Below are 24,094 nucleotides of genomic sequence, written 5' to 3' on the forward strand. Positions count from 1 at the left end.
TTGATCTCATAGGTTTTTTATTTTGACCCGACACTATAAAAGTAAAACAACATGTCAGCAACTAATTAATTAATCAAATCTCACTAATTGATAATTCATTATTTATACAATACAAACAAGAACACCATAATCATTATCAATGTTTTCCCTATTTCATGACAATAAAAGCCTTTGACTGCTTTTCTCATATAGGAACTCTATGACAAAATGTAATGGAAGTTGTAATTCTTTAAGCTATATATAGCATGAAGAAAAAGAAAGCTAGTGATATGAATGGTTTTTCGATAAATCTAAAAATAGTTGATCACGTGTTTAACAACTCAATAATGATTTTCTTAGTACCAGATAATTACAACCATCCTAAATTTCCAATTGACTAACTATTGACTTTTGAAGCTGCAACAGGTCTTCATTATTAATTCTTCCTTTAAAAGAGGCTTGGTGAGTGCCAACGGAAGGAAGTTAAGGTTCCACCCCAAAATCAATTGGGAATTGAGGGAATAGCTCAACTCCTTATAAGCCCTTGCAAGGTTTTCTAACTTTCCAATGTGGGGTTTTTTTACCTTCACATTCTCACACGCCTTTGTACATGTGGCGAATTTTTAAGCCTAGCACGTGGACAACACATATTGGGTGAAGTGGAGCACATGTGGCTATTGAGCCCAACTCCTTATAAACCCAGGCTTGTTCCCTTAACATTTCAGTGTGGGACAAATACTCTCAACACGCCCCAGCACGTGTGGTGAACTTTCAAGCCTAACATGTGGACAACACACATTGAGTGACGTGGGAGCACGTGTGGCCGTTGGGCCCCACACGTGAAGCCTTGCTCTGATACCATAAAGGAAGTTGAGGTTCCACTTCAAAACCAATTGGCAATAGAGGGGAGCAGCTCAACTCTTTATAAGCCCTTGTAAGGTTTTCTAACTTTCCAATGTGTGATTTTTTTTACCTTCACATTCTCACACGCCCCCGCACATGTGGTAAATTTTCAAGCCTAGCAAGTGGACAACACATATTGGGTGACGTGGAGCACGTGTGGCCGTTGGGCTTTCACACGTGGACTAACCTACTCTAATACCATGAAGGAAGTTGATGTTCCACCCTAAAACCAATTGGCAATTGGGGACGTAGCCCAACTCCTTATAAACCTAGGCTAGGTCCCTTAACATTTTAATGTGGGACAAATACTCTAAACAATGAGGGTTGGTTGAGTTGGTAAAGATCGTTCTCTTCATTATACCTAGGTTCAAATCCTGCTGTCGACAATCCCTCTTGGTGGGTACTCTGTAAAAACAAAAAAAGAGCTAAGACCCCCTATGCAAATTCTTAAAGAGGCATTGGTATACTCTGACCTTGAAATAGGGTAGCCTCCCCTCCCCCTAAACTTTTGACCCAAACAAAAGGGGCATGGTGAGTTGTCCTGCGCCAACAGATTTAACCGCACACAGATTTTCTTTTCTTATTTAATAATTTGGTTCAGTTAGACATATTTGGAGAAGAAAGGATCACGGACAAGGGAAACAAAGTAAAACCAAAAACTTTCAGACCCAAAAAAAAAAAAAATTCTCTTGAGAAGCCAAACCAAGCTCAGTGGCTAGAATCTTAATGGATGCCGGCTCTTAATCAGATTCAAATATGCTTTTGTTGAGAATTTAGTTTGTAAATAAGTATTAATTGTCCTAGAGATTGTGGCAGGCAGGTTTATAATTAAAGAAAAGAGTTTCGTATCCCAATCTACATAGGCAGGCAGGCTTACTTTAAAAAGGACGTCCTCCACTGTGTGTGAACCTTAAAGATAGTGCCTTCAGCTTCAGGCTTTCTTTTAATAAATTCCTCCCTTAGATATGGACTACATATTGCATAAAGTTGATGAAGTCAGCTAGCTCTGTAGATTTGGTATTGATGCCTATGAATCTCTCTGTTTGGGTGCCTTTGTCTTCCTCGATTGTCTCTTCCTTTTTGGTTTTAAATCTTCCTGCAGAATATTTACTTACTTGGATATGCACATAAAGTTGATGACAGAAAGTTTAGTCTCTCTCTCGGAATCTTAATCGCTCTTGCAATTAAAACCCATCACAGATATTGGGATATGATTCGTTAATGGTACGTACTGATGATCCAGGTGCATCTTGCATGGATGTCATAGTTTTTATTCTCTTCTATGCACTAGGTTTTTAATTGTGAAGCTGTCTCGTCCTAATTTTATTCTTCATCTTTTTTCTTAATTAACCGTCAAGAAGAGATTCGATGTCGAAAATATCTTTCAATATTGAGAAGAAAAATACTAATACGATAAAGTTAAAGTGAAGTTGCCATAGAAATTTTGTTTTAATTATTGTTTTTATAATAAGAATTGGACTTAATTCCTAAACCTTCTTGACTAATTCTCCTTGTTTCACTCCAATTCCACTTAAGGCGCGATCAAACATGCATGACTTAACATTACACCAATAAAGTAATTAATTTGGGCAATGTTACGTTACTGGGTACATATACATGATTAGGTGGCTTGAGACGTCCATGAAAAGTCATGTATATAAAAATTAGAAGTTCATAGCCTAGGGGACTAAGGAGAGGTAACGTACACCTATTTTATTAATGATTTGGATTCCATATCTTCAAGTTTGCTTATAAACAGATGGGATGGTCGGATCTGGATGTTTAAACAAATCCTTAATATCTGTTTCCCGATTTCTTTAGCAAACCTATCTCATTAGAAAATCTTGGAAATCCATCTAGCCATGTGGTCCATTTCATCGTTGTCCAACCAAGGCATGCAATATTATTCTCGAGTCTCAAATAATGTGATTGCCATGCTCATTGTTTAAGAGTTGTATTATTGTTCGAGGCCGGCCCTTTGACTTTATTAATTTTGATGTCCTCTATATATATATAAATGTGTCTCCAAATCTTTGATTCAAACGAAAAAAAAGCGAAATGATCCATTACTTTAGTGGTTTGAGACTTGAGAATAATACCAACCCTCCTAATAAGAAAAATTCTCAAACAAAAAAAAAAAACTAATATAATTAAACATCAAAATTAGTCCCGTCGCTCACCATGTTCTGTGTGGCCCTTGAAGAATCATAAGGGCACTAAATCTATCTATTATAATTTTATATGCGGGTCTGAGATCTTGCCTACAAAAAAGAAAAGAAAGGATATGGATAGGTTTATAAAAACTTGTTGGCATGAAATGAAACCCATAATTGTTTTGAATTATGATTCAAAAGTATAATTTGTTGAAATTACAGAAGTAATAGCAAGCACGTAGAAACAAAACACATCGTGTAGATTTTGATTAAGACGACACATATTCATTTCAACAACGTGTACGTTGCAGCTCATACTGGGACAAATTTATCCGATCGTAAGAAAACAAAAAGGAAAAGATTTGCGGTGTCGGGTCAGCTGTAAAATTGTTAGGTAGCTCGGGGGGTATCTACAACAACAACTACAATACAAGGAAGTCATTGATGTATGTAGAAGAAGTCATTTGGATCCAAGTGCTCGATATGATCACATGACATTACCATTTACCAGAGAGATGCCATGGTCAAATCAAGACTTTGATCTGCCCTGTTAACTTCTTCTTGAAAGATGCTCTGTGAGTCCGTGCGTTTTCTCAAAGAGAGAGAGTGATAGAGAGAGAGAAGGGTACAAATATTTTTTATTGGTAATGTTTAGGGACTGTTTGGTATTCAACTTGAATCCAATTTTTTAAACTCAAAAACATAATTTGAGTCCAAAATAAAGAAAACCTATTCGGTAACCCTATTTTTAAAAACTCAAACTCAAGAACAACTTAAAAACATTCCAATTATTAAAAACAAAAAAAAAAAAAAAATTTCAATTTTTTTCTAACAACCCACAAGTTCTCAAAATTTTAAAATTTGAAAACAAGTTTCAAGTTGCATACCAAACAAGTTTTTGAATCTTAAAAATAGATTTAAGAACTCCTTGTTTTTAAGAAAAATAAAAAAATTTGAGTTCCCTGTTTGAATAGGATACCAAATGCCTCCTTAGTTTTTTGAAATGGGAATGTGGAAGAGAATGAATGAAAATTGGTTCAGGTACTTCTTTAATTAGCACAATTCCTCGATTTGAATTAATGTGGTAGGTATAGTTCTTCATTTGAAGAAATATGACTATAATGAGCACAAAATCACCTCTGCATTAAGCTAGGACCAACTACTTCTTTAATTAACACAATTCCTCGATTTGAATTAATGTGGTAGGTATAGTTCTTCGTTTGAAGAAATATGACTATAATGAGGACAAAATCACCTCCACATTAAACTAGGATCAGATGCAGTTGATGTTTATCAAGATTCTGCTTCAACTTTCTCTAACCAAAAAAAGAAAAAGAAAAAAGAAGATAATTAGAAGTACCCGACGCTAATATTCTTGTGAAGTACAAGGAACTCATATAAATCTATGAGTCTTTCACGGGATAATGAAGTAAGTGCTTCTTTTACTTCATGTGTTTCCTACAAAAATAAAATTTAATATACTTATCTAAATTAATATATATATATATATATTTGTATTAAGAAATTTAGACGGTAATTAGTGTGATGCATACCAAAGGGTTTAGCTTGTTCTTGGTCAAATGTTCATCGAGATAATGTACAATGATGTTTGAGTAAGTAAGCACCCCCACGACATTATCTTCATAACTATCTTTATCTTCATGCTCATAAACGGAATTAAAAGCTTTATTGTACTTGGAATTTTGAATGGATTTTTTGATGCTAATTAAAAAGGAAATAAATTATTCTAAGAACAATAGAATTAAAATGGTTGGGGAGGGTAGGTCAGAATGAAACTTTGATTAAAATCCCAAATCAGGATTCGAAACTGACGGAACAAGGTAAAAATGTTGTATAAAAATGTGGTAAGCCTAACATTACCCTATAGAAAATCATCGGAAAACAATTTATACGCAATAATAATTAAGTAATCTTAGATGCTTTTACATATGAGAATTGGGGTTTAAAAAATCCGAGTCTGCAATCACTGGCGGACCCATAAATTTTTTAGCAGAGATGCAATATTGACTAAGTATGAAAAATTGTTTTTCAGAATAATCATTTTTTCAAGATAATTTTTGGCGGCTTTTATTCCTTACACATAAAATAAGAAAACTTGATTTTATGGGATTTTAGTATAAAATATATATTGACTTAATGAGTCATTATTTTTAGCCTAAATCGTATTTTGCACTAAAACTGATTTTTCATATTTTGATTTGATGAGAATTTAATTTTCTAGTATTTTTATTTGAATCCAAATGGGGAGTACTTCCTTATTTACATTGTAAACTTAAATAAATGGAGTAATATAAAAATAAATGAAAGTAAAAAAACAAAGACAATTACTTAAATGTTGAAAATGAAAATAAGATAATCTGTACACCATTTGGGCAAAAAAATAATTTGAAGCATTTACAATAATTTTTCCGACGAGCCTACACCTTCTTGCCCCTTAATACTTCCGCCACTGTTCTCATTTTATATATGCCGACTCACACAACTGTTCTTGAGCTAGTCTATAGTTTCAACTTTTCCTTTTTAAGACAGTGAGAGATACCAGGAGGCTCAAGAAAAATAGTAAAAGTGAAAAGGGAAAGTCAGCAAAATAGGTCAAACTAGGTCCCTACGGGAACAAAGATGATGAGGCATATCTGATACATCCCTGTTAGAAAAAGGCATAAAGTTGAAAGGCAAACTTAGACCCAGATAAGAACGCCGACGAGAGAGAGAAAGAGAGAGAGAGATCAAAATCCTACTCTTTTTTCTTCTTTTCTTTTGGCTTCAATGGATATGCATGCTTTCCATACGCATGCATTGATGTCGTTGATCTTATTATTCTTTTTTTTCATAGGCCCTGGCCGCCAGGCCTATTGTCTGTCTCCCTTTTGTCCAGCTGGTTTGTGATATAATCCATCACGTCTTTTCACAAAAGCCAGACCAAGACAAGCTTGCTTGAAGGCCATTTTAATTAGCTTATCCTGAGATTCTTAGGGGTTCGTGGTGTGATGTGGAAATTTTTGGTTTTGATTGATCAGCCCGCGATTAAGGGCACCTCAATAACAAGGAAAAATTCCATATCTCGCTGGTCATGTCACCTATCACATGATGAGGAGGGAAATAAGAGGAGAGGACATTGACATCGGGGCAAGAAAGTCTCTCTCCAAGAATGCGAGTCACGACCATAATGTATTGAACAAGTTGTTTGTTACCTTTGAAATGTCTGTTCTTGGGTCGCCATCCTCATAAATTAGTCCGCATTATAGACGGCAAAATATTTGTCCATAGCTGAACTTATAGTCATAATAGTGTTTTGAGGGACACGTTAAGTCGGTGCCCTGGTTCCTATGTTAGAGGTGGACTTTGGTTTTGATATGAAAAATTGTTTAATTTACAGATCAATCACCATGGCATTGAACAAATTTCAACCACAAGAGTTTTTTTAATTACTTTTCTGATGATGTTCGTATAAATATTTTTTTATATATAATTCTAATGAATTATTTTTTCATATATATCTAATTATAATTTATGTGTGAGGAGGAATGACTCCTTACATGTAAGGAGTCAAATAGTCTCATTCGGTGCATGCATAATGCATTGCTAGAAACAAGCTTTTTTCGGTTAGAGAAATACTCTTTTTCTTTTGTTGCGTGGGGCCTCAAGGCCCAAAAAACAAACTACAACCAGCGTTACTTGGCACATAAAGATCCCTTTTTCTTTTTATACAAATGGAAAATAGCCCAGCCCAATTAAGCCCAACATTTTCAAACCAAAACCCCCCAGCCATTACTCAATTTGGGGGGTCTTCATCGAGACTACGAGCTTCTGCTTCTTCTATTCAGCAGCCTTAAACCCTAAACCCTCGGAGTTAGAGCCAGCCAACCATGGCACTCCTAGGAAAACTTCCCCACAAACCACTAAATTCCCAATATATCCTAACCGTCGCCGCCTGATTCTTCACAACCCAAAGCCCCAATTTCAACACTTTCCCCGATATCCCCACCTCGGCCTACTACGATGACCAGGTCAATGCCGCTAGCCGTTCCAGAGACTTCGACGACCTCCGCCACCTCCTCAACAAGTGCGTGAAGGACAACTGCTTCAACACCACCAACACCTTCAAGTTCATCACCAGCACCGACGCCTCCCTCTCCGTACTCAACGATCTCTGTCGAACTCAACTCTGGCTCGTCTTGACAATGGCTTCGCCCGAAAGAGCGCGTACGACTCGCTCATCGCGCGGCTCTGAAAGCTGGAGAGGGTCGACGAGGCGCTGCGCGTGGTGGAAATGATGGCCCGTGGAAACCACGGCATGAACGCGTGTAGCTTTCACCCCATACTCAATGTTGTTATGGAGGAAGCGTGGGCCGTGGTGGATTTGATGAGGAGGCTTGGGGCTCCGCTGGATCTGACGGCGTACAATTATCTACTGATGGCGTATTGTTTCTCTGGAGATTTGGATCTGACGGCTGCAGTGCTGAAGAGGATTGAGGAGAAGGGGATGAGTGCGGACACGCGTACGTACGACGCGCTGGTGCTGGACGCTGCAAGGCGGGGAAGGTGGAGGGGGCTCTGGTGCTGCTGAGGAGGATGGTGGACGATGGAGTGCCGATGCAGCTTTCGACACACGTGTACGTGATTGATTCGCTGCTGAACGCGAGCTTTTACTATCAGACGGTGAAGTTTGTGAGGAGCTTTAGCAGGAGGGACACGTGGCTGGATAAGGAGAATTTCGGGAGCTTGGCGTATCGGCTCATCAAGTTGAAGAGGTTTGACAAGGCAAAACTGGTCTTGGACGAAATGAAATCCAGGGGTTTAGATATGGGCGAGAAATTGAAGGAGAAATATGAGATTATTTAGTGTTAATCAAATGATTTGTTTTCTCAATTAGTTAGTGTTAACAGGCGTTTTCCACAGTAAACCGGAGACTAAACAAATGCTGACAGTGAAACCGAGCTAAAACCATCGACAACGTCGTACATGGTTAAATTAAAGAGGTCAATGGTATGGTAGTCCGTCCAACCCCGATAGAGGAGCTGACGTCACCGCCGGTACAATGGACGGCCAGATTTCCATTTCCTTCTCAGTCCGATCTTTTTCCTCATCTTTCGGTCGACACCCAACCCATCATTATTACCCACACCAAAAAATCCCGCTGTTTCTCTCTTTCTCCACCACCGCCCGAACCGAACCCGAAACCGTTCATGCATCGCCCGACCCGGACCCGAGCCCCCGGTGGCCGGGATGACTGTTGGAGCGAGGGCGCCACATCGACGCTAATCACGGCGTGGGGCGACCGTTACATCCAGCTGAACCGCGGCAATCTCCGTCAGAATGACTGGAAGGAGGTGGCGGACGCCGTTAACTCTGGACTAAACGGCGGCGTCAAGGCGCCCAAGACGGACGTCCAGTGCAAAAACCGCATCGACACCCTGAAGAAAAAGTACAAACTCGAAAAGTCAAAGCCTAGCCCTTCCACGTGGCCCTTCTACCACCGCCTCCACTCCCTCATCGGCTCTTCACCGGACGCCGCCGTTTCGACCAAAAGAAAGCCCACAATTCCCACTCTCACTGTAAAATCCCCAGACCTTAAGCCTAAGCCCCCGGGTGGGTCCAGGGAGAGCTCAATTGGATGCGAAGATGGTGAGGATTGTAATGGTGATAGTGTAAGGAAGCGTCGGATGGAGGCGGTGGGGTTATCGGGTGGAGCGGCGTGCAGGGAATTGGCGGGGGCAATATTGAAATTTGGGGAATTATACGAGAGGATGGAGAATTTGAAACAGGAGCAGATGATGGAGCTGGAGAAGCAGAGGATGGAGTTCACAAAAGAACTCGAGTTCCAGAGGTTGAATATGTTCAAGGATGCTCAGGTCGAGCTGGAGAAGATGAAGCGCCCCAAGTATGCTCCTTGTAGAGGTAGCTTGAAAAATATATTCTGGGTTTTGTTTGATTGTTAAGAGATTTTTGCAATGTGGTCAGTTTTGGTTTCAATGCTTACTCTGTCTGTCTATGTTTTGAATTGGTTGGTTCCAGCGAACTTGGTTGTATAAATCAGCTGTTGTGTCTCAAGAATCAGTATGTGATGATTTGGTGAAATTCTTTTCACTGCTTTACTTGATTGAGATTGGTTTCTATTCATGTTGTGATAAGTTTTGTTATTTCTTATACCTTAAAACAGGAAAGAAGTTATAAGCTGAGGTTGACTCTCCGTTTTCAAATGGGAAGTTGTTTCTGTCAAGCCACAAATCAGACCATGTAAGAAATCTAAGTGGAAAGCTCGATATCCAGTTCGCTACTTCTGAAGTACACATCATGAGCTCCATGATTTATATATCTGCAGTTTCAAGTTCAAGGCTTTGGAGGCCTATGTTTATGAATTATTGTAATGTTTCTGGTGTACATGATTGGTTGTTAGCCCTACAGACTTCTTGTACTTTTATGTTTCTGCAGTGTAATATTATTTGTTTGTTGATAATGATCAAGCTCCATTCATAGATTACATGGATTGTATCAGCTTTTCTCTTGAATGGCAATGCTAATTTGATCACTAGTTTCTGTTCTGAGTTATAGAATCAATCAATGGAAGTTGGTTTATATAGATTGCTTGATGGAGGATTTTCTGAGGTTTAACTATTCTTCTTTAGTCTTGTACTCTGTAAATCTTTGGATTCGCAGTGCTACAGTTAGTAAAGTTAATAGTCTCCCTGTTGCGTGTACGCCTTCATCTTGGAATGCTTGGCAGAGAAAATTGGTCACACCAGACGTGTCTACAACTAGCGTGCTTTCTGTTGATGTGTCATCTTGGATCAGATGGTGTTTGAGATTTCGAAATTTCAGATTTCCAGGCTTCTCAAACTTGTTTAGGAGCATCTAAAGGTTAATGGAAGAACAAGAAGAACACTTAAACAAGTGTAGAAGCACCAACAGCCACTTTTGCATTCTATTCTACTAATCACAATTCATTCCTGGAAAACAATCTAAAGGCGAGTGTTCTGTGAGGTGATCAGCTACACGAATTGGGTTCTCAAACTAGGAGGCTGAGCTGAATATAAATATGCTGCCTCTCCCTTTGCTTTAAATTCTCACCGATCCCATTACTTTATTATAATCACAAATTAAGGCCACATATTCCCAAATTACCATCACAGAGGGAGAGACAAAGAGATCATACTAAAATTCACAGTATATATGGGGCACAGCTAAAATCACTAGTTTGTCCATGCTGGCTATGGCTGATCAGTTCAGGTGCACTCTGGCTCATGAAACTATTACTAAATCCGCTGCAGGCAGGAAAGCCCACCGCACTGAAAGCAGCCTCACTGAGTTGATCATCCAAGACACCATAACAAGAAGAAGCAGAAGCTGTTGTTGATGATGATGATAAAGAATTGGAAGCATAACAAGCAAGACGGGCTCTAGCAATTGCCAGATCATGTTGCAGCTCAATCATCTTCCTCTGCAACATAGCTATGGCACCAATGCAACCATAAACCGGATCTCTCAGCCTTGCCTCTGCCTCATAAGCCAGCGAATTCACCGTGTCCTCGCGTTGTTCCTCCGGCACTTCAGTTAGGATCTTGCTCACATTGCTTGCTCCAAACACTTTATGAACTTTGGCAAACTTTTTGGGCTCGTCGGGGAGAAAATATGGTGCGAAAATGCAGGTGGGGCTGCACTTTCTTTTCAGTAACTTGCAAGCTGCACAGGATGAGCTTGAACGAGGCTCATGACTTCCCTTCATGTTCATGGCTTCATTAACTAAATCCACTTCCAATTTCTATAATGAGAAATCTCCTTTCCATCATATATATAATAAATTTTAAATGGTTTAGTTTCCAAATTATGCTTCAGTTGGATGGAGTGTGTCATGCAGGTTGCAGGTTGCAGGGTCCAAATACTTTGCATGGTCCATTTGTGGTTTGGATTGACCTTTTCTCTTTACTAATTTAATTTCTGAAATGATTATTTGTTTATTTTTTTCTTTCATTTTTTTGGAAATAAAAAAGAGAAGCCAAATAATTGAAGATGGGGCACCATCATCATGCGCCATTGGTGGGTTATAATGGGATATGATGGTTCATCAACAAAGATGACATATTTCATTTGACTGACAGAGGAAATTTCACCAGAAAAGTAAATCAAATATCAAGAGAAAGCTGGATTTGTCCACAAGAAGGAAACATTGCAAGGTGCAAAAAGATGAACTTGGAATCTATATAACCCATGGTGGTGCCCAAAGCATCACTATAACACCATTAATCTTGCTTGTGATTAATTCCTAAAAACATAAAATCCATCATCAACCATTTTTCCAGCTGGATTGGGTCGTCAAAATGATTCTAATGCTTCTGATCAAACATATTTTTGCATCCTGCAATCAAACCAATTGAAAGAAACCAATGCCAATTATGAAATAAACATGATTAGTGTGCCTAAAAACATAAAAGTCTTCGTACAATTGTGATAGTCATAAGTTTGAATTTTAGATAACAAGATCATTAATCAAAATTGTTCGTTTAAAATGTTTGATAAGATATCGTTTTTTTCATAAAAATAAGTAAATGATCAAATGAGTTCATAACTACATGCTAATGAACCTAAAAATCATCATTTGCCACATTCTTTCTTCTTTGATTTGTTGACATTTGCCAAACTCTTCTTTAGTCCTCTTAACTTTGATTTTGAACACTTCAATTTTATCACCAAATTTTTTGAGCAAATGAGGAATAAAATGTCACTTCAAACATTTTATGGCAAAAAGAAAGTGGAAATGGAACAAAGATGAGAATAGTGCTCCTCCAACTCCAAGAGCCCACTTGTCGAAATGGCTGTCGTTTTCCCAGACCACACAAACCTAACGACATGACGGAAGTGATCCTCACGCGGCACTTGCTTTTCAAATCCAACCCAACTACTGCCCGACACGCTCGTGAAAAAAGCGTGGGGGCCGAATGTGCATAGAGGAAGGAATATGGGCCGGCCCAAAAATGAATCATTAGGGTGGGTTGATAGAGGTTGACATTTTCGTTTTTCTTTTGGGTTTTGTTTTTTTTGAAATATTTTTCTTTTGGGGATTTAGAAAGAAAGGAAAGTGGTGTCATAGGCTGTAGCATATTTTTTGTGGCTTGACTTTGGGCATGAAGGTCTTTGCTCCACTTTCCCCACCATTTTCCACTTATTCATGTTTGATAAAGCTATTCATGTTTCTAGATTTGACTTGTAGTAGGCCCACCGCACGTTATTGTATTGGCTGTTTGAGCGCGTATAGATGGTTGTGAGTCGATAATGCATTGTGAGACTTGTAGACCTGAATGATTAATAATTTTTTACGTGTACGTGAACGGCTAATCCTAGCACTCCTCAAAAATAGAGAGGCTTGAAGCTACATGGGCTGATAGTGGGGTTTTTTTTGAGAAGAGGCTATAACATGGCAGGCCCAATATGATGCTCTTCTTTTTGGTCAGAAGACGAAGCAGCATGTGAATTGCTAAAGGACTTTGGACAAAAGAAATAGAATATGCATATGATGTTAAGAAACATGATTATTGTAATTCAAAAGAAATAAATTTTGCATAGCATACGATGGAGCTTTCATTCTTTTGTTGTTAGCAGGATACGCAAATGGATTTATTGTTTGACGTGTAATTATTATAATTATGTAATTGTTAATTAATGTACGAGAAGTCGACTAATAGCACATAATCCAAATGAAAAAGTTTGTTTCAGTGGGTAGCCAACAGCCAAGTCAAATGGCCATCTCACTGTTTTTTTATTATATTTTTTTTGAAATTCTAGGATTGCATTCATAATTCAGTAAAAAAAAAAAGTAAGGGTGAAATCATAATTCGACGTGCCACCAGTTAAGAGAATCTATTCCTGCAACATCTAACGTATTGTGTTCAACGTTTGCCTCCCTGATACCGCTAATACAAAAATAAAAAAGACTTTTAAACGAAGAATGCAGAGTATATAATATTATATATTTCAAAAAACATACATTGTAACTTCTAAGCAATAGAGTGAAATCGGTTTCATGAAAAATCATAAAATATTAGAGATAGTAAGAAACTAGTACAAAATAAATACTTGTAGTTACCAAAAGTCCACGGCACTAAGGCTATGGTCTCTGCTGCGCCGAAGGCTCAATGCTTTCCTATTAAGACATTCCATATATGGACATAAAAGAAAAAGAGTTGCAACGAATTGGGTCACCGAATTCAAGTTTGAATGGCTTCACTTCCATTCAACGTCCCTGGCAAATTTTTTTAATATAAAAACTGGGGCGGAAAATAACTAACCCTAGAAGGCCGGACGTCCCTCCAAGTGGCAGCAACCCATGAATCCCCCTCACTCCTTCACTTACCACCTTTTCTATTGTCTTCTAATGTCAACTTTCCAAACAGAAACAGTCAAGAATCCATGCAATTAGATTAATGTTCCTTTCTCTGGCCATCATTTTAATATCAAAATTTTAGTACATGTAATTTTTTGTTTCAGGAAACAAACGTTGTTGTTGTTGTTGTTGTTGTTGTTCTTCAACATTCAAGGAAATTCAATTCCTAACCAAAAGAAAATTTTGGCACAGTAATTAACAGAAACATATTCAGATTTAGAAGAAGCATAGGATAGATATACCATGGATCTTGCTCTTGTTCCTCCTCTTATGGTTTCCACAGGCTTTTTGCCAACAGGGTCTTTGTTACAATCATTGATTCACATATGCAATGAGGTGTGCTCCACGGAAAAGCTTCCAGTTCTGCAGGCTAGGAACATCTCAACCATGATCAGGAGGATCAAGCTTCTTACTTCTTTGTTTGAAGAGATTCAAGAATCAAATGGCCCGCTTCCCCCATCTTCGATCCTGTGCCTCACCGAGCTTTTCTCCGTGATTCGAAGAGCTAAGTTTCTGATCCAAGATTGCAAAGATGGCAGCTTTTTGTGGGGGCTTATGCAGACAGAGTTAGTTTCAAATCAGTTTTATGTGCTAGTGAAGGAGCTGGGAAGGGCACTTGATATTTTACCTCTGAGTTTGCTTAAGGTTACAGCAGATATCAGAGAGCAAATTGAGCTTCTTCACAGGCAAGCAAAAAGGGTGGAGTTGTGTATTGACCTTAAAGAGCTGGAAAGAAGAGAAGAGCTTCTAGTTTTGATGGGCAGCAACAGTGAGAAGAACAAGAAGAACAAAGGGTTCATAGACTTGGTGAAAGTGAAAGATATACTTTGCAGCATTGGTCTGAGAAACACCATGGATTATGAGGAAGAAACTTTAAAGCTAGAGGCAGAAGCTCACAAGCAAGCAGGGAGTGGTGGACTAATTGTGGTATCAAACATACACAACCTTACATCTCTTGTTTCATACTGCAAATCCATCATTTTTATTGATGACGAATTTGAAAAACCCAGCAAAGAGGACTTAAAAGTGCAATCTACACCCTCAAATAGATATTATGATCATTCTTCATCTTCTCAATCCTTGATCCCCAATGTCCCAGACGAATTCCGCTGCCCTATTTCATTAGACTTGATGAAAGATCCTGTTATTGTAGCATCCGGCCACACTTATGATAGAAATTCGATTGCCCAATGGATAAATTCAGGGCACCAAACATGCCCCAAAAGTGGGCAGAAGCTAATTCACATGGCACTTATACCCAACTATGCACTCAAGAGTCTAATGCAACAATGGTGCGAGGAGAACAACGTTCCCCAAGTTCAATCCTCACCATCGTCTTCCTCAGATTTGGAGAGGAGCAACAGCAAAAGAGACTTGTATGAGCATGCTGTTGATCATATTTCTGTTGTGAAAGCTGCTGTTGATGCCGTTAAATTGACAGCTGAGTTTCTGGTGGGAAAACTAGCAACTGGCTCACCAGATGTCCAAAAGCAAGCAGCATATGAGCTACGATTACTTGCCAAAACAGGCATGGACAATAGAAGGATAATAGCTGAGGCAGGAGCTATTCCATTTCTAGTGACATTGCTGAGATCCCACGAACCAAGAATTCAGGAAAATGCTGTCACTGCGCTACTCAACCTTTCCATCTACAACAACAACAAGATTCTGATCATGGCGGCTGGAGCAATTGACAGCATAGTAAATGTCTTAGAATCAGGGAACACCATGGAAGCAAGAGAGAATGCAGCAGCAGCAATTTTCAGCTTGTCAATGATAGATGACTGCAAGGTAACCATTGGGAAGCGCCCTAGAGCCATTCCGGCATTGGTGGGGCTTTTGAAAGAAGGCACTCCAGCTGGTAAAAAGGATGCTGCCATAGCACTCTTTAACCTTGCAGTTTACAATGCTAACAAGGTGAGTGTTGTGTTTGCCGGGGCGGTTCCTCTGCTTATTCAGCTGCTGATGGATGACAAGGCAGGCATTACAGATGATGCCTTGGCTGTGCTGGCTCTACTTTTGGGTTGCTCTGAAGGGCTGGAGGAGATTGGGAAGAACAGGATTTTAGTGCCTATTCTTATTGATCTTTTAAGATTTGGTTCTCCGAAAGGGAAGGAGAATTCGATAACTCTTCTGTTGGGGCTGTGCAAAGATGGAGGAAAGGAGGTTGCGAGACGGCTGTTAATGAACCCGCGTAGCATTCCTTCTCTTCAGGGCTTGGCTGCTGATGGATCCTTGAAAGCTCGAAGAAAAGCCGATGCACTCCTTAGATTACTCAATAGGTGCTGCTTTCAATCTCAGAATCAGATTGGATGACAGTGTTAAAGAGTGTTTGTTGGATACAGAAGTGTAAATTCGTGAAGATTTAAGCACAGAAATGAAAGTGGTGTTGATTTATTACTGCCAGTGGATCTCAAAAGCTAAATTGTTGTTTGTTTCCAGAATAATATTCATTTTTTTTATAGCGATGGTGGCATTTTCCTTGAGCATTGTAGACCACTTTTCATTTCGCTAAGATTGGATGTAAAGATCTCACGAAAATGCATTTTATGATCTAAAGATTAAGCAATTCTACTCGAAAGCAATAATTGAACACATTTGTAAGCAATTCTACTCGTAAAACGAAATAACTGAATACATTTGATTGCTTAACTTTTTTTTTTTTTTTTTACATCAGTCTTTCGAGGAGGCCCTCAAACTTTGCTCCTCTCGCCAATAATAAAAGAACAAAGAGATGTAATTATACTACTATTACATAAGAAAGAAATGAGCTTGAAGATGAAAATGGTTTAACCATGTTAAACCTAACAGACCGGAACATGCCTGAAATTATGAGAGTGACCTCGGTATCCATCTGTGAACCATGATTCACCTATGGTAAGCATGAGTACTATTTACAGTGTTTTACAACTCTACCATCTCCAACTGAATGTGTGTGCCCTTTATGCTGTATTCCCAGTACCAGCTTCCACTATCCATCATGTTCTGTTCAATAGGATCTAATCGGACCACTAAACCTGTATCATCAATGAAATGATGGATGAATAGATCATGGTCTGGCACACATGTAAGTATGTCACAATGCATTCGGGTCAGCGTGTAAATTAGAGAGGGGGTCAGTTCTAACAGTTATCATCAATGTTAGGCTTGATTCTACCTCCGGGCAAGCAAATCCTTATGTTCCATGAAATGTTAGGCTTGAAGATAGTAAGAGTATGCTTTTTAAGGGAAATGAATTCTAGCAGGACGTTAGATATCTGAAGTCTACAGACAAACCAACCAATTATATCATGAAAGCCTCATAACTCTACAAACCTGAATCTCCTTGTGTGATCTTCATTTTGTAGGAATTTGGAACTTCAAATATATGATTTCCCTGCATCAGTTAGTAAGCAGCAAAAGGAGCTTCTTAGATTTGACTTGGAAGATAAATTTATAACAAGCTTATAATTCAGAATAAGCCAGCTGGAGAGGTGAACTCCTAACAATTGAATGTATAACCCTCCATTCACCAAAGTCATTGAGGGAAATTACAAGGTCCAAAATGGACTTAAATATTAAAAACCAGTTAAATTTAGATGTTTTAAACATTTGCCTCTTAGTGAATTCAATACAATAAAAGCAATCGCATGGGTAGATTTTATACTATAATACTAGTAACACAGATATCACATCCCCAAGGCCATCTTTAGTAAAATAATTTATTTATTGAAAAAATGCTTTTTGATTGGCTCTTAATGATTTGAATATGTCTAGGACGGCAGGAACTGAAGTAGGAGTACCTCATATAATCTGTAAAAGCTGGAGGTTTTATCCTTAATTGATAGAATGAAACTTTTTAATGTTTAAAAAAGCCTCTGAAATTCACTATTTTCTCAACGATTTGTCTATCCTCCATGCATATCTAACCGTCAATCTAACCTGTAAGATTACATCAGTTGCCTCAAATTCAGCATTTCCATGCAGTACGACCTTACATGCCTCGATGCGTTGAACATCATGCTTCCAGTATACATTGTCTCCAAAAGTCCAGTCAATTCCCTCATTCAATACTTTGACATTCCGTAATTTACATCTTCCACACCTACAGGATGAGTAGATTGGAAGTATGAGTCCAACTGTAAAACGGGTTCACCATTTCTGAACAGACTTAATAAGTAGTAGAAATTAGAGCAACATGCTACCTGTGTCCATATTGTAAAAGGGGTTCACCATTTTGATCAATCTTAGTTGAGCCCATAATGTTGTCAGCCTCTATGATCAGGCTTCCATCAAGCTGCAATATAGGAAATAGATTAGCTAAGGAAACAACAGTTTACCTTAATGTCCTATTTGAATAGTACAAACCTGAACATTCCTCCAGAGAAACTCTGCAACCTCTACTTGTAACTCAGAGCCCTTGGATATTGAGCCTTCATAGAACTGATAGGCAAAGACAATTTACTGCTTAACTATTGAGTTCTTCAATATTTGAATGAAGTAAGTAAATAAATAAACAACAGAGTCTTGGATGCCAAATGAAATTTCAAAATGGCCATTTGACTTTTACAGCATGTGAAAAAGAAGCAAGCATAACTCAATGCAGAGAGCATCTTAATATGGTAATTGGTAACAGAAGAAATCATAATTACAGTAGGAAAGTAAATGACGATCCCCATAGTAAAGGAAGAAAAATGAGTTGAACCTTGAAAAGGCACATTAGCAAGATTCTCATTGACTTACTTTTTGTCTGGTGACCTCCCAAAGTGGGCCAAGAGCAGGATGCAGAAGGATAAGAAATGGTGGTCCAGAACTTAAATACTTCTCATTGCTTTCAATCTGCAGTGTAGTGTGAAGTAAAATACCATAATTGAATATAAAAAGAAAATTCATAAAAAAAACTCTACAGCTTGCTAGAAGGATATATTAAATTTACATTGAGCCAATACTTATTGTCTAGTGATAGCTCACGTGAAGTGGAAGTAAGTTTGGCAACATTACTACAAAATATGTAAGAGGATCTACCTCAGGAAGTTCAATATCACACTGCGAAAGAAGATCATGGGCATTCCGTAGGATATCCAACAGTGAACCATCAGGAGTCTGCAACTCAAACTCAAACATATTAACTTAGGGAGAAAAATTACCATGTCCACCAACTATGCTATGCCAAAAAGTAAACTTCATTCAGTCCAAGCTACTCCCAAAATTGGGGACAGAGAACACGTACATACTTGGTGTAAAGATTTGTCTGCAAGTCTTCTTTTCCTCTTAGCAGATGACGTGACCCTTCTTCGTTTATTAAAAACAACAAAAGTATCGAGCTTATCTGCCAACAGTTACAGAAATTGAAGTTCTTGATAAGCATAAAACGTTAATAGGAATTGGTATGCCACAATTTAAACATAAATTATACCTTCAACACCCTTATAATATCGATATGGACATGTATTAACAAAGCTGTCAGCAATATTTTGCATCGTGCATTCAAGTCTTCCACCAGAGACACTAGCAATTGAAAAGTGATTACAGTCAGGCTAACATCATTCATGTGTGCTTGCGCTACAAGTCCTGACTCTTTTTATAGTGTATATGTAATGGTTAGCATTAATAGTCATTATAGATGAAAGAAGGTTCTTTGAGGTTATCTTTGCATGATCTGGTATCAAGTATCATTGACGCAGACAACATAGCCACTTGGGAAAACAGCATTTAAAAGTTTCAGGAAAGTACCTGTGTGGTTTTCCAAAATGGTCTACAAATGTTATTGGCTTTTTAACATTCAGCACCATGCCTGGTAAGCTGTTTCCACTATTACTTGACCCAACCAACTCTGCTGAAGGCAAATCTACATATAAGATGTTTGTATTGGCGGGGAACTCTGCCTGCAACCTTGGAAATAGAAAGGATGGTTAATGTTGTAGTATACTGAAAGTTTATACCGTAAAATAACAACCATGGTGGAAGAAATGAATGGCCCAAGAACTTATAAGATGAGTTCATGAACCAAGAGTCAAGATCAAATTGCACAAGACAATAATCATTACAGATATTCAGTCAACAAATGTATCTCTACAGACAACATATAAAGGAACATATCCTATGTGAAACCTTTAAACCAGAACTAATCAAAGATGATTTGAGAATGCATAAGAAGTTGCAATTAAGATATGGGGGTCTATAATCCTAACATGTACCCCATCTTTTCCAAATGTGACTTCATAAGAAAAAAAGAACATTACTGAGTTATTTCATTTTCAACACAAGTGGGGATAACTTGTATATCGTTGGTGCTTTTATGCAATTATCGAAGCACCTAGATCTTCCATATTATGATTACATGAATTCAAAACATTTACTATTTTGTCATGATATTTGCCAAACTTATCAAATCAAGAACCATGTATTTGTGATTTTGCCACTGAACCCACATGACAAAAAGATTTCAGAATATTTGGGAGCAAACTCTTCTTAGCACTTAAAAGTATATTAGAGAATCTGGAAAAATAAGCAAAATTTTGTGTCACCAAATAACAACATTGGATATCCTTAACAGGAAGAAGAAAAAAGTATTGTATTACTGGCATACTAGTAAGCATATTGGTCATATGCTAACTTCAAGCATAAAGGATATCAGATCACACCATATCATATAAACTAGATTACAAATTTCAATTAACAGAAATGTATACCTATTACGAGAATGAGGTCCATCTGCTATCCCAAACTTGTCAAACTCTGTGTACTCGATGCACGACAAACCATATGCCCACCTTCCTTCAAGATTTTTTTTCTCAATTAAAACATTAATTCCTTCTGTAGCACCCAAGTTCCTCTTACAGGAGGCAAACCCCAGTTTCTGTTCCATAAACTCAAATGAACTCCATAGCAATGCCAATTGTATATGTAGTAGGTTGCTTGATATAACTATTTAGCAGGTGCCAGAAAAGGAGGGCGGTCTAAAATAAATTTTTGAAACAAGTGTACCTTTCCATGGTGTAAGCCAATCCCAGCCAGCGCCAAAAGGGTCAAATCTGTAGCCGCCACAACATTGCTGGAAAGTCACCATTATTTATGTAAATGCAGAGTTTGGCATCCAGATTATGAAAAATTTCCAACTGAAGAAGAACAATGGACTTATTAAATTTACTACTTATGGCTCACCTAACTTGTCGTACAGTTGCACCCTTCCGTCCATGATCATAAAACCATTTGAAAATACCTTTATCATGAGCAAGTTTCCATATCACCCCATGACCACCAGGCTTGCATACGGGTGCAAAAGGTTTCATGATTACCCACTGCCCATTCTCGACACTAACAGCTGGAACAACGGGCTGGAAATTCACAAGTAATTATTTCAGCAACAGTATTCATTGCTAAAACCACAGAAACTATTCCACTATAGAGAAGCAATAATAGCAAATATCCTCGTAGTTTCGCACATTAAACCTGTTCGAAAAGTAGGAAACTTGATCGACCTCTTCGAAACCATTCAAGTTTTTCACAAAGAGAAGTTATGCGTTCATGGTTGTTCTTTGCAGAGCTTGTCATGATTGCGACAGGAGTGATGCATTGTTTCCCATACATCTTGAAGTACAGGAACTCTCTAGCCTTGCAATTGAAACACACAAATGTTAGATGCATATACCTTCTGTCGTCTACAAAATAATTCTAATGTTATTCTTGTCAAGTTGCAAGCTTGACAAACAGAGAACTTATACCTGAAGATCCCTTATAAGACCTTCCAATAAAGTCCGTCCACAATAAGGAAGCATTGCAGCAGGGAGACATTCACCTGTGTCAGGATCAACCAAACCAAGCCTGTCTGCGGAGCCTCCCAAAGGATAGATTTCACCTAGGTTTGGCAAACCCTAAAATGGATAAGATCTTTTAGTTCTAGACAACCTGTGTTGCATCATCATCCTTCACGTTGAATGAACAGTAAAGCCTGGCACTAACCTGAATTCCCCATAAAGCAGCTTGGGATGCATATTCTGGATTTTGAGAAAGATCAAGTCCACTAGGAGCGTGAATTTCCAAAAACTGGCATTCCATGTGCTCTTGTATGCTCTTTGACCAGTTTGTAGTCTGCATTTCAACACTTGATTGGGCTAGAAGCTCCAATACTGCTATCTGATATCTGCACCAAGCATGTAATTAGATGCATCTCAAATCTGCACAAGGTAACAATATACATCCTAATTCAAAACCACTTATAGAAGTAAATTTATCAATGTAAACGAAGGTAGATGCAGCTGATTATGTAACAATAGAAAAACTACACTCAAGACTAAATCATGAAAGCATTATACTTAAAATTAACGGATGATGATAAAATATATAAATAATTAACTGACCCTATAATTCCACCAATGCAGTTATAGAACTGTTCAATTTCTCCCAAATTCTTTAAGAGCTTCTTCAAGTCCTTAAAATCTTCATCATTCAAAGCCACGCCACCAATGTTCTCCCCCAAACCCTCGCCATTCACATCCAATTTCTCAATCATTGAGACGAGCGCATAAAGCGCGCTCTTCACCGAGCTCCTCACCGATTCCATCTCGCTCTGGACGAACTCAAAACCCCAACCGAGCACGTGCTCTTGCCCCGCTGCAACCAAGCACTTGAACAAAAACAACTCGTAAGGAGTCAAACTGAGAGAAGCTAAAACCGTAGAGAAGCCATTGTTGCTTGAATTGAAGAACCGCTTCACTCTGGGATCGCCCTCGATCACTCTGAGCTTGGCGCGGAGGGAATTGGAGTCGGCCAGCCTGGAACGGAGAGTCTTGAGGCGAGAGAGCTCTTGGTGAAAATCAAAATCGGGAGCTGACGGCGCGTACTCTACTGGCACAGTGGTTACGCGCGTAATACAACAAGAAGGCGAGCACGATAAAGAAGAAGGAGAAAGTGAGAATGGGTGTTTGGTGAGGCGGAGAGAGCTGAGAGAGCTGAAATGAGAGTTTGGAGTTTTGAAGGTGAAGAGCAAGTGTGTGTTGTTGTGGTTAAGTATTGGAGTCGTGCGCGCCATTGTTTACAGAGAAAATGGTAGGCTTTGAAAATGATGATGAAGAAGAAGGAGACAGAGAGGTTTTGTAAATGGAGGAGAAAAGGGAGGGAAGGATAAGAAGGAGATGCTGAAGGAATATACGGAGGTTGAAGAGAGCGCGAGAGAGAGGGAGGAGAGAGAACCGTCCAACGGTGGACTCGCGGAGAGTGTAGATGTTGATGACGTGTCCTAATTCTCGTCTCTCCTGCTATTATTCGGATATCTGTGACTGGTCCGTTTTATTTCATAATACTTTCCCTTTTTTTTTTTTTTTTCCTATACGCTTTTCGGTCTTCTCCCTCCTATTTTTTTGTTTTTTTCTCCCTCTAATTTTTTTTTTAAAAAAATACAACCAATAATTTAAATTAAGATTTTAAATTAATATAATTTATCAAGGAGGGATACGAATTTAGGTCCCTGACTTTTGGATGGTCCATAAATTAATGAGGCCCTTCTACTTTGTATACGAGTAAGGTTAAACAAAAAAGTAAAAAAAATAAAAATGTGCAAATCTTGCAGAACTTGGATTAGTTCAAAGGATGATACAATGCAAATCTACAAAGAAAAAATTATAGTTAAATCATGCAATTAAGAATACATATCTTTTGATCACATTTTAACTCCAACAAAACAAGAAGAATATGACACCTAATAAACCTAATGATTTTTTAACTCCAACAAAACAAGAAGAATATGGCACCTAATAACCCTAATGATTTTTTAACGTTTAATCTCTAGTATTTTTAAGAATTAGCACTAATTTTTATTTTGAGTTATTAAGTTTTGAACACCTAAGAAAAATTAGCATTAATATAGGCCTAAATACACATATATACATATACAGAGCATATATAAATTTTGAGGCCCCTAAATTTGGGGTCATGGCCGTCGCCTTCGGGGCCATGTCCAAGCGGATTTTGATTTAGGTGCAACAGGTATGTTCACTATGATCCTTTTTTATATTACAAACACTATTTTTCAATTAGCCTAATTCATATTTGTCTTTTATTTTTTCTTTAATTAAAAAAAATTGTGTTATTGTCATCCCGTTTCTATTTCCCCACCGAAAATGCCACACCCTATTGTTCCTATATTGCCCATGCTCATTTCTTCTCGTTCCCTTTCTCCAAACCGTAATTATTCTGACCCCAAAAACCATGCATTGTACACTTTCACCTCTTGGTGGATTTTTTAATGTGGAAAATAGAGAAAATTTCCTCAATATCTTTTATTTTTCAAGGAAATGTTATTGCCTTATTGAGATTTCTTTTCTTTTCCTAACCAAGCTTTAATACAAATAGGATTAATTATTCAAATTTATTTTGATGCAAAGGTAGTAGAGGAATCGAAAACAGGATACAAGTACTATTGTTTAGGAATGACTTTAAAAGTTCTAAAACAAGTGGTCATGGAATCCATTTCTAGAAAAATAAACAATAAAATTTGTTTGTTTGTAATCCCGTTCGGGGACAAAGGAAGCTTTTTAGTAATTTGCCAAAACAGAAATCTTTGGGGGTCAAGACTTTCTTTCATTTGGAACTTTTGGGTCCAGAATAGCATATCCAGTCACTATGAGATGTCAAAAACCTATTTCAATTCAACCCGATGACCACTTTCAAATTGTGAGAAGTTCAA

General features: G+C 38.2%; 4 protein-coding genes and 1 pseudogene across 6 annotated transcripts; 3 read left to right on the plus strand and 2 right to left on the minus strand.

Annotated features, from left to right (window-relative positions):
• Positions 1 to 6,782: 6,782 nt before the first annotated feature.
• Positions 6,783 to 7,939, plus strand: LOC117617942 (annotated as a pseudogene). The gene has a single exon (XR_004584459.1). The product of XR_004584459.1 is annotated as a pentatricopeptide repeat-containing protein At3g56030, mitochondrial-like (transcript).
• LOC117617944 (trihelix transcription factor ASIL1) lies at positions 7,597 to 9,585 on the plus strand. Of its 2 annotated transcripts, XM_034347579.1 has the most exons (3): positions 7,597 to 8,954; positions 9,072 to 9,113; positions 9,217 to 9,333. In XM_034347579.1, exons 1-2 carry the CDS (start codon positions 8,045 to 8,047, stop codon positions 9,086 to 9,088), a joined length of 927 nt encoding a protein of 308 aa, XP_034203470.1. In that variant the 5' UTR covers positions 7,597 to 8,044; the 3' UTR covers positions 9,089 to 9,113; positions 9,217 to 9,333. The 2 variants fall into 2 exon arrangements, with proteins under 2 accessions (XP_034203470.1, XP_034203471.1); XM_034347580.1 differs by lacking the exon at positions 9,072 to 9,113 and having other exon boundaries at positions 9,217 to 9,585.
• A 365-nt stretch (positions 9,586 to 9,950) lies between these two features.
• LOC117617945 (LOB domain-containing protein 21-like) lies at positions 9,951 to 10,898 on the minus strand. Its single transcript, XM_034347581.1, has one exon. It carries the CDS (start codon positions 10,783 to 10,785, stop codon positions 10,216 to 10,218), a length of 570 nt encoding a protein of 189 aa, XP_034203472.1. The 5' UTR covers positions 10,786 to 10,898; the 3' UTR covers positions 9,951 to 10,215.
• A 2,459-nt stretch (positions 10,899 to 13,357) lies between these two features.
• LOC117618765 (U-box domain-containing protein 1-like) lies at positions 13,358 to 16,000 on the plus strand. Its single transcript, XM_034348490.1, has one exon. It carries the CDS (start codon positions 13,675 to 13,677, stop codon positions 15,745 to 15,747), a length of 2,073 nt encoding a protein of 690 aa, XP_034204381.1. The 5' UTR covers positions 13,358 to 13,674; the 3' UTR covers positions 15,748 to 16,000.
• Positions 16,001 to 16,048: 48 nt separating this feature from the next.
• Positions 16,049 to 22,652, minus strand: LOC117618764 (UTP--glucose-1-phosphate uridylyltransferase 3, chloroplastic). Its single transcript, XM_034348489.1, has 17 exons — positions 21,771 to 22,652; positions 21,373 to 21,553; positions 21,135 to 21,284; positions 20,863 to 21,024; positions 20,575 to 20,747; positions 20,398 to 20,464; positions 20,103 to 20,269; positions 19,144 to 19,302; positions 18,827 to 18,918; positions 18,645 to 18,739; positions 18,436 to 18,513; positions 18,154 to 18,249; positions 17,779 to 17,853; positions 17,616 to 17,707; positions 17,353 to 17,515; positions 16,747 to 16,807; positions 16,049 to 16,448 (listed from the first exon to the last, which is right to left on the minus strand). The coding sequence occupies exons 1-17, from the start codon at positions 22,439 to 22,441 to the stop codon at positions 16,336 to 16,338; spliced, it is 2,595 nt and encodes an 864-aa protein (XP_034204380.1). The 5' UTR covers positions 22,442 to 22,652; the 3' UTR covers positions 16,049 to 16,335.
• Between the last annotated feature and the right edge of the window lie 1,442 nt (positions 22,653 to 24,094).

Source organism: Prunus dulcis, chromosome 2 (assembly GCF_902201215.1).
Source record: "Prunus dulcis chromosome 2, ALMONDv2, whole genome shotgun sequence".
NCBI classification, from domain to species: Eukaryota; Viridiplantae; Streptophyta; class Magnoliopsida; order Rosales; family Rosaceae; genus Prunus; species Prunus dulcis.